Below are 10197 nucleotides of genomic sequence, written 5' to 3' on the forward strand. Positions count from 1 at the left end.
CCATACATACATACATACATACATACATACATACATACATATATAAAATATTTTAAACATTATTGACCTACAGTACCACCAAGACAGGTGTGGGTCTCCAGCATACAGCATATTTCACAGTTTTCTGAACACCATATCAGCTTTCTTAAAATTGTTCTCAAATCTTCACTTAGAATTCTGTGTAATTGTCTGTTTGCAGCTAGGAGAAAAAAGAGTTGGTTTTGTGATATTTGGAGCTTTTGGCCTTCTGCTTCCAGCCCTTGGCCTCTGTGGCATATGCAGAAAAATAAAATGGTTGTTATATATGGTAAGCATATACTTTCCAAGTGAAAATGATACATTCAAATATATTCATGGATAGAGCAACCTTCAGTTTTTGGTGTTTTATCATTTATCTAAACAATATTTCATCATATTCTTCTAGATTTTGCCTATGAAGATTATTGGGATTATTTGCCTCATTGTTTTGGCTAGTGTACTCTCCACAATTGTACAGGTAGGCTATGTTATATCAACCTTGTGGCATACTGTATATTTCAGATGATGGCAGAACTAGACTGTTTCAGGAGAGTTCCATTATCAGCATCATAGTTGTTCCCACAAGGTTTCACTCTTATCATTACGGTAACACTTTACGATAAGGATACATGAATTCTCATGAATTCATGCATGAATTAATGCATGAATCATGCATTAATTCATCCCTGAATATATCATGAATCATTATGACTTAACATGAATTCTGAATGCTTAAGTATTCATGTAAACATATATCCCCCTGCCTGCCTCACCATTTCCATGTTCATTCTTATTGGTATTGCAATATATTGTGAGTTTTTGCAATCCTTTTTGCCAATTGTTTTGTTGAATTGTACATTATAAGGAGAAAAAGGATATACAGATATCTCTCCAAAAGGCTGGCTCTCTTAAGAAGACTGATTCACAGCCTTACGTGAAGTACTTGGATACATTTCAAACAAGGGTAAGACAACGCCCAATGTGAATGTAAAATAGTATTGTACAAATGTGAAACATCTGTCCTAAAAAAAAAGTTGATTTTTAAATCTGTATTCCAAGCATATGTGCTGTGGGTTCATCCATGGCTCGAAAGACTGGGGAAATGATCCTCCAAAGTCATGCTTTCACATCCGGGTAAGGACTCCAGTGAATCCCATAATCATTTTTCATCTGGTCTGTTTGGATAAGAGACTTCATTAACTACACTATCATTATATCTATTTGTGTTTTAGCTATCTACTACAACCTATACTAAGGTAATCCAACTATAAGCAAAAAAAAAAAAAAAAACATTTTATTCTAACCAAAACAGGATAATGTAGAAATGTGTGCATGTTTTATTTTAGACCTGCCGGAAGATGATGGCGTATGAACAACATGCATATGAAGCTGCTTGCGCGGTGTGTATCATTCTTGTTCTTTTTATGGTAAGTAATTTTCACAGAAATGGAGACTCTTCTATTTCTATTCTGATTCTTGTTTCACATCTCTATGCTGAAATAAATCTATGGTTATTTTTGTATTATTATTATTATTTATTATTTTTTATATAATATTATTTATTTATTTCATTTTTTAATGGTTTTACCCCACCTCTTCTCTGTGGCTCTATGAAATACACTATTAAATGTCTAATGAATGTACTAGTTTTGGTCTAAGACTACCTGACACCGAAAGTAATCAGGTAACAGGTGAATATAGTTTACTATTGCTGTTACAAGATTCATTGAGGGCTGAGGTGATGTTTTGGGCCCTAATCGTGTACCCGGCCGGCACAACGTGACACAAAGTGCGGCACAAGGCTTATTCTTACCTTACAGTCAATATAGTGAGGAATTTTTCATCATGCACTCCACTTTTATTAAACCTTGTGCGCAGGGGTTTGGCATTTAAGTGTAACTTTTTTCAGGCTATATTTTCAATTAACCCTTTTCAGTCAAGAGTAAAATTAATCTTGCCTTCACTTCACACAAAATTCTAATTTACCCTCAATGATCATTTGAGAATAGATAAAAGTTGAATGAATGAATGAAATTAACTTTGTAGAACTGTTTGTAGAAAAATAAGTTTCACTTTGCCTATGAGTTCAAATAATAGGCGGTGCAGATGCATGTATAAGCTATAGCCTGCTAGTCAGAAACAGGTTTTAGTAAAGCAAGGTTTAGTGGAATCCCTGTTCCATACGATCTCGCATGCAAGCAGAGTCCTTGAAATGCGCCACTGACTATTGAAATACCGATGCACTGTTTGAAGTTGCACTGCTTGCTGTTAAAGGGAAAGATAGATTTCATTCCCATTGGTTTAAAGGATGTTACGCCCAAAACACACCCTGATTAAGAAACATAAGGCTGCGTTCAGACTACAGACGAATCTGATTCAAATCTGAATAGGCTAAAAATCAGATTTTGGCTGGCAGTCTGAACGTAGCCTAAGAACAACCCTTTTGTGCCCAGCATCCAGAGTTTGATCACAAATCACGCCATTCAATTAGTCATTCTGTACTGGCCACGCCTTTCGTGTCTATAAACTGACCATCCGTTTCTGATCACCAAAATATGGCCCTTTACAATATTTAGGGTTGTAACACTTTACATCAATAATACATAATCAGTGCATTCTATTATGTTTTTAGCAATGGTATTTGAACTGATTTTACCTGAGAACGCAAGAGTGTCAAATGTAATACTTAAACGCTGCATGCATTTGATGTCCTGGTTGTGGAATCATTTTGTATGTGTTAAAATTATATTTAATGCCACTCCTTTTCATTTTTGCAGATTTGGGGATTTTTTTTTACTGTGAGGTACCTGTTCCACCTTAAAGCATCAAGGGGTGGACATTGCTGTGGAGCAATGATGTCACGAAGCAAATCCTCATAGAACTGATGCTTTAGAACTCTTTTCTGTTTAATCAGTATTTGCCTAGGCTTTTATGGCATTGTTGAGTCAAGTTTGCACTTTGCTCAATCACTCTGCATGCAAAGGCCTAGCTATAACAAAAAAAACCTGGAAAAAATACTTAAAGATGCAAATTCTTAATTTGTTTAAATACATGCTGATGGTTCATTCTGCACATTTATACCAATATTCCTTTTTGCAAAGGGAAAAATAATTTGATTAAAAAACATTCTTTTTAAAAAATGGTTTAGACTGCTTGGCTGTGATTGGTTTGCTGAAGAAGTCTGGATGTTGTGGACTGTCTGTTGAAAAGCAGCACTGCCGTATTTTAATGTTATTCACTGCTGCCAGAATAAGGGGGGGATTAAGAGTGGGCCCCTAATTATTTTGGCTTTAGTTCTGGATTAACCCTCTGTACTGTCGACTTCAATTCACACTCGCCATTTGATGAAATGTGAACTGACATCAATTCCGTGGCTCACTTTCAATCCGATTATGCAGTTAATTCACCCCCCGATTCTACCCCAGGCATAGGACGCTAGCAGTTCCCTTTTCTGCCACTCCTTCGAACAACTGAAAGCCCCTCCCCAGAACACAGGGACCCACGCTAGCTCTTCACAGACCCACGCTACACCCTTCACCCTGCATGAATGGGCTCCATTGACGAAGGTGACGCTCACACTGCACCGTCTCAACCTAAATATTGTTTTATGACTAGCAAATAGGTGGCTCCCCTCTGAAAGAAGGCCTGCATCCCCCTGGCCGCTGGAATTCACAGCGCTCCCAGGCCACGGGGAGAATGGACCGCTGCCACAATGCTACAATGACTGGTCCTGTGTTCCGCTCATTTAAAATTATATAATTGGAGCGGTAACAAGAGGGACATCTAAGCAGGGGAAAATGGTGAGAGAGCTTTACAGACTTAAAATGCATTTAGCTGTAATGTGTGTCAGCTTCCAGCACACAATGGCATTTGAGGAGGATAAAGTGTTCACCAACTGACAAGGGTCTTTTTTTCCCACTTTTTCCACAAGGGACTATTTGTCAGAAATACCCTATGCATTTTTCAGGGGTTTTATGTTGTTTTTGTGTGTGATATTTTACGTCATATGTTATTTTCTTCCATGCAGCTTTTACAATTAAATTGATATATTTCAGAAAAGAGTAACAGTGATATGAAGGTGCAGAATGTGAAATTTAATTTAATATTTTCACATTTTTTTGCATCCACACACATTCTCACTGTCTATTATTAAAGTTTGTTTTAAAAGTTTCATCGTTCATATGCAACATTTATTACATTTTCTCTTCTTTATCAAACTTCAGACATTACAGATGCACCCACACATTCAGAAAGGACAGTACTTGTTTTGGGACTGTACTTCTGATGTTTCATCAGAAAATATAAAAATGAGACAAAATAGTAAATATAACGGTTTAAAAATATCGTTTAGGCTATTATTAATACAAGTTGTATTGATGATTACAATAGCCTACATGAATCAGTATTTTCAATTAAATTATAGAAGCTTGTCAAAAGAAAGTACACAGTAAAAAATGGAGTGTCATTATTGCAGAGTAAACCTATTTTACTCTGGATAGAGTAGTTATAACAATACACAGAGTAAAATCGTCCAAACAGTAGTGTCAAAAGTGAGAGTTAAGTCCAACATGCACACAATGACAAAATCTACTCTACATGGTGATGATTCCCCGCGAAAGTTCTAGAATTGAACTGGAGCTTGAGCTGGCCGGGCTGGCACGTTGCTTGGAAATCGTCTCTCCCCCACTAGACCTATCGTCGGTGGTAAGTTTGTTTGAACATTTGTAGGTTTTCACCATCTAGCTAGATATGTTTCCACTGACGACTAACTTTTTGCAATACATTGACGATGGTACTAGGCGTATGAAGTTAATTTAGCCATGCATAGACGTAGTTAGCTAATCGTTAAGTTAGCAATGCATAGATGTAGTTAGCTAACCAATATGCATTGACTTCAAGTTCAGATGGATTCGATTGCAACACCACGTCAAGAACTTAGAAGAAATACCGTTGATGACGAAATTATTTTTAAATGACACATTTCAGACTCTATTTACTTAATACCGTGCAATGTATGGGTTAGTGATAATTGAAGTTGTTCGGCCGGGTGGGTGACGTTGGGTTAACGTAGCTACCAAAATGTTAGCTGCTAGCAAGTTAGCTTGACAACGTGGTTTCTGCCCAAATTGAAATAATTTGCAAGATGTTATGTTCTCGTGCTTAATTTGTGCCTGACTGAAACCAGACATTGAGAGTAATTTCAACAAATTATTGCTGAATGGCGTCATTAGAAAGATAGGAGGTTATAATCTCAGCTAACAAGTTTATAGCACCCTGTAAATTAACCTATTGTCATAAGTCTGTGCGTGTTTATTAGACCGTTAGCGATTTCTAATGACTTTGCTCTGATTCTAGAGAATATTTTGATGGATATTAACAGTTATTCAACCTTCCTTAAATTTAAATTTAACAGAAAATGCTGCGTGTGTCCTTTGGAGGAGTGCAGAAGTACATCAAGCTGCCTGAACTAACATTCGGTGATTTCTTGAGAGAAGGTAAGTCGCTAAATTTGGATTGAAAGTAGCCTAGTCAAGTGGTGGCATGTTGCAATTATTTCTCATCAGAACATTTTGTGCTCTGTTTCTTTCTTTTACTCTAGTGAGTCTAAAATTTAACATCGCTGAAGACAGACGGTTGGACATCAAGGTTTATGACCCGTCTAACACAGAGGTGGACTGTGAGGTTTTTGAGGAGATCGTAAAAGGGTTCCATGGACCTTTCCTGGTTTCATTGGCCAATGAAGCACCTGGTAATTGCTGTCTACCTGCATAACACTACACACACATCGTTGAAGTTGAAGTGTTGAACTATGTAATTGTGTTCTTATTTCCCAATGCTCAGGTAACCCTCAGTCCACGTCATCTCCATGCTCTATTGCATCTGACGACACAGTGATCCTCAACTTCTCGTTGTGTGACCCGGCTGAGGAGCCAGTTGCAGCCGAAGGAAGTCAACCTAAAAGGCCTTGCCGCATCAACTACGAAGCAAAAGCTGTGAGTTGTGTGTGTGTGTGGGAAGTTTGATTCACATGTTTAATTTGAGGTGCATCGTATTTGTTTTGATATTTCCAAGTATTTTTCAAAATACAATACTGCACATTTTATCTCTTAGCTGATTGAAAAAATCTTGACGACAAAGCCTGGAGGTGACCGTATCATGGCGGAGTATGCGAAAACAAAATCAATTTCAGATTCAACCAGAAGACAGTTCATCAACATACTTACTGCAGAGATGACGGAAACACATGGGTATGTATGGATCAATTATTTTATCATGAGACATTGTTTAAACATTGCAATTATTGTTTAGGTATGTTGTTCAGTGCTGTCTATGAATGTTGATTATTGAATACACCAGGACATCTCCGCCCCGGAGTGTAAAAGTGATGTATGCACAGGGGATTGTCGCTCTGTTTCCATATCTTGAAGACCCATATTCACAGAATGGCTATGTGAGTAAAGGTTTTAAAATATATTTTCCCTTCGAACTGCTGAGCTATACATTTACATTTATGCATTTAATAGATGCCTTTATCCAAAGCTCAGAGATCATATGAATGTATCACACTGTGCATACATTATACATAGGAACATTACTACGATCCAGAAAGTGGTTCAGGCTACCTTGCATGGCGGTTGAAGACAATTCAACGAAAAGCTGCTGAGGAAAGAGGTCCAGCAGTTAGTAAATCTCTTAAAGGTAATATTTATCATGAGGTGGAATTATCAACCTGTGAAATGTGTTTAAAGGATAATATAAAACTGTGTAGTTATAAACAGCAACAACAAAATTGTCTTGTTCTAAAGTGGGTGGGCCAGGCCATGGGCGTACTAGACCCTTTACTGCCGACAAAGTCCTGACTGACGAGGAAGTGGAATGCGCTATCGCTTTGTTGAGACACACTGCTGATGAGGAGACCATCCGTGAAAAGATGAAAGTCACTTTCATATACCGCCACGCCATGGTCAATGATGATGACAAATCAGCAGAGGTCTTCTCAGTATTTCCACGGTTCCTAGACACACCAGGACTGGTATGGCATCTACATTCATTGAATACTGTATAATGTATTGAATTTTGTAAAATGTAACACAAGGTACTAACTCAGGTTGTCCTCCTTTTCTTTTTGTTTTCTTTTTCAAACTACAGATAGAACAAGATTTTAGACTGATGTTTGGTGAGCAGACTGCCAACAAGTTCCTGGAGAGGTGGCCTACCACTTTCAAAGCAGGAGTCATTAAGGAAAGCCATGGACTGGTCCCCTCTACAGACCTTCTTGATTTGATGCGCAACGCTGAGACAACTACTGAAGTTGAAAATGGTAAGTCTTTGAATGTGGAGAAGCATGTTGCTTAATACAGTATATTGAGGATGGTGGAAAATTAAGGCATAATGTTAACCTGATACTGGTTGGCCACTAGGCTGGGACAGTGACATGTCTACCATCATACTGCTGCTACATCTGATACCACCATCTGCACAGGGACGAAAGAGGCCAGGGAGGATATCAGCATCTAATGCAGTTGATCACCTCATCAAATTCCTAAAGGTACACTAGACATTTATCAAACCTCATCCCTCCCACCACCACCCACCCCTGCCAACAACACCTCACACTCCAAACACACACCCTCAAACATCACTCCACTACCCACCCACCCCCTGCTAACAACACCACACACCCTCAGACATCATTCCAACCCTCACCACATACCCTCAATCATTCCACTAGCCCCCACCCACACCCAGCCATCAACACCACACCCCCCTCAAACATAATTTTACTATCACACACACACACACACACCCCAACTCTACCCCACCCACACCACTACCCACACTCCACTACCCTACACTCACCCCCCCCCCCCCAAAACACACACACTGCAGCCGTGCATCCCCTCAAACATCATTGTATCATTTTATCTCTCATTTCTGTCATCACTCCACTTTCTACGACACACACACACACCCTCCTACACACCAACGTTATACACCGCATACTACTACAAGCACCTATCCCACACACAGCACTCTTCCATTTGAACCTTTCTCTCTTCTGTAGAACCTTACAATTTCACTGCATGTGTTTTACGCAGGCAATTCTATGCATGTGACATACAATTCTTGAATCCTTAAATTGTTTAGAGATTGGAGTGATCTCATAATATTGATCTAATAAATAGTGTTGCTGAATGTGTTTTGTTATAGACGGGAACAAGCGTGCAGCAGCATCTGGACAACATCGCTCAAAGCAGGCAGCCCTACCTCCTTGCTCAGGGACCCATAAAAAGCAGCATTCACTCTTTCTTCATTGCCATCGACAAGCATGCACTTCCCTGCCAAGCCACCACCTCAGTCGGAGCCCTGGATGAGCTCTTCAAGGCCCACTATGTGTTTGGTACATCTTACAGTCCTGTCTTGAACAACTTTTTCACTTTTCTGCAAACTTCCATTTTCAACATTGATGTGGGGAAAACTAAGGAAACGCCAAGAATTGCAGAGTTGCGAGCAAGAATGGTGCGTTAGGCACTCTTGAAATTAAACAATGAGGTGCTTTCTTTGCAACAATGTCCTTGGTGAAGCAAACAGTCTAGTAAAGCACCTCAAAATAATACATGGACTCTGTACGGGAAGGACTCATCTTCAATGTGGCCTAGTGGGACGCTCACGTTTTTTCAATAGTTTTTATGGAAGCATCTGAGTAAGTGTTATGTGAATGTTATTGTTGAAGCTGAACCACCACATTGTCAAAGTGTTCTTGATGGTAGTAATGTTAATCCCACAGAAGAGCCATGTGAGGCTGAGCTTGAGTCAGAGCCAGCATTAACGTCAGAACATAGTTGTGCCTCTCATTTCAGATTTAAAGGCAGCAGGTGTAGCCCAGTCTACTGGTAATTCTTTTGTGACCTCTATGGAGGATATTGTGCAGAAAATTCATGAGTATGCAAAAGTCAGTCATCCAAGGTGTATTTCGTGATCTAAGAGAAACTGAAACATGCAAGAATGTGGAGAGAATGACACCACTATGTACGTTGTCCCATATTTTTATCTCTGAGGAGTTATCAGGAAATAAATGGTGCTACAGAACCTGATGGTGTGTGTTGTCTTATATTATAGCAGTTAAAAACATTGCTATTTCATTGCGAATAAAATGAAATAAAGTAAATATACACTATATAGTGTATTTTAAGAATAGCCTATTTAGAGTGGAAACTACTCTATGTAGTGAAATAATTTTACTCTAACAGTGTAAACAGATCACAGTGTTAAATGCTTTTACACATTTCATTGTTAATTTTGACACAAAATAGAGTAAAATTAACTCTGAAAATCTTACACTGGCTACAGAGTAAATTTTACACTAATCTAGGGTGGGACCACATGTTATCTGACACAGAGTTAAATTCAACTCTTTAAGAGTAAAATTTACACTATGTTTTTTACTGTGTATGAAAACATTTTAGCTGTATGATGTAGAACAACATGTATTTGAAAAAGATACTTTCATGAAAATTTTAATTGAAGTCTGAGTCCCATATAGACACAAGAGGGCAGTGTGGACTCTACACTTAAGACATTACGATGGATTTGAGAGAAAAGGACATGATACTGGAACATAGTGAGGTCTTTCGTCCAACAGATTTTTGTATGATAAGGGAGAGAAAGATACAAGTGAAGTTTCTCATTATTATTTACAGCCTAGCTGGACATGCCTGAACTCAGATTGAAAGGCTGAATTATTCCATCAAACAAACATAGATGACTTGCAAAGCCATCTATACAATGTTATGTCCAAACTCAAATGAAAATCTAGACTTCTTTTTTTATTATTAGAAATAACGCTAGCAGCCAAACACAGTGGAGGGAGTCTTTTGCTGCCATAATAACGTGTGCTAATTTGAGTTAATGATAACTAACATGCTCGTTTTTCAAGCGGTTGAAATAAAGACACAAACTGACCAGGAAATGCAGTTTAAATCTCACATCATATAGCTCATTGTGCTCAAAGCCTTAATAGGTTTCACTGCTACAGTCTCAGTTTCTGCTGGTCACAATTACGATTATCTCATTAGCTTGTACTCAGCTTATGATTGATCAGCTGTCAATGTCAATGTGCTTGATATACAGTGTTTTTTTTCTGATAAGTTTCCACTTCAGAAAGATGCTCTGAAAAAA

The 10197-nt window shown here is 38.4% G+C and overlaps 1 protein-coding gene and 1 long non-coding RNA gene across 2 annotated transcripts; both read left to right on the forward strand.

Annotated features, from left to right (window-relative positions):
• Nucleotides 1-1065: 1065 nt before the first annotated feature.
• On the forward strand, nucleotides 1066-2835 carry LOC134094761 (uncharacterized). Its single transcript, XR_009940492.1, has 4 exons — nucleotides 1066-1152; nucleotides 1251-1274; nucleotides 1365-1445; nucleotides 2796-2835. It is a non-coding gene; the product is annotated as an uncharacterized LOC134094761 (long non-coding RNA).
• A 3094-nt stretch (nucleotides 2836-5929) lies between these two features.
• On the forward strand, nucleotides 5930-8547 carry LOC134093441 (uncharacterized). The gene is made up of 8 exons (XM_062546492.1): nucleotides 5930-6011; nucleotides 6130-6266; nucleotides 6376-6469; nucleotides 6606-6717; nucleotides 6825-7051; nucleotides 7168-7339; nucleotides 7440-7567; nucleotides 8230-8547. Exons 2-8 carry the CDS (start codon nucleotides 6175-6177, stop codon nucleotides 8545-8547), a joined length of 1143 nt encoding a protein of 380 aa, XP_062402476.1. The 5' UTR covers nucleotides 5930-6011; nucleotides 6130-6174.
• Nucleotides 8548-10197: the final 1650 nt, after the last annotated feature.

The sequence above is a fragment of the Sardina pilchardus genome, chromosome 10 (genome assembly GCF_963854185.1).
Source record: "Sardina pilchardus chromosome 10, fSarPil1.1, whole genome shotgun sequence".
In the NCBI taxonomy this organism is placed as follows: Eukaryota; Metazoa; Chordata; class Actinopteri; order Clupeiformes; family Clupeidae; genus Sardina; species Sardina pilchardus.

Excerpts from the sequence above, each read along its gene's own strand:
- LOC134093441 (XM_062546492.1), top strand. The coding sequence starts at position 6,175 with ATGGCGGAGTATGCGAAAACAAAATCAATTTCAGATTCAACCAGAAGA. Across the intron at positions 7,052-7,167 it reads TCCTAGACACACCAGGACTG|ATAGAACAAGATTTTAGACT; the intron begins GTATGGCATCTA and ends TTCAAACTACAG. Across the intron at positions 7,568-8,229 it reads ACCTCATCAAATTCCTAAAG|ACGGGAACAAGCGTGCAGCA; the intron begins GTACACTAGACA and ends GTTTTGTTATAG.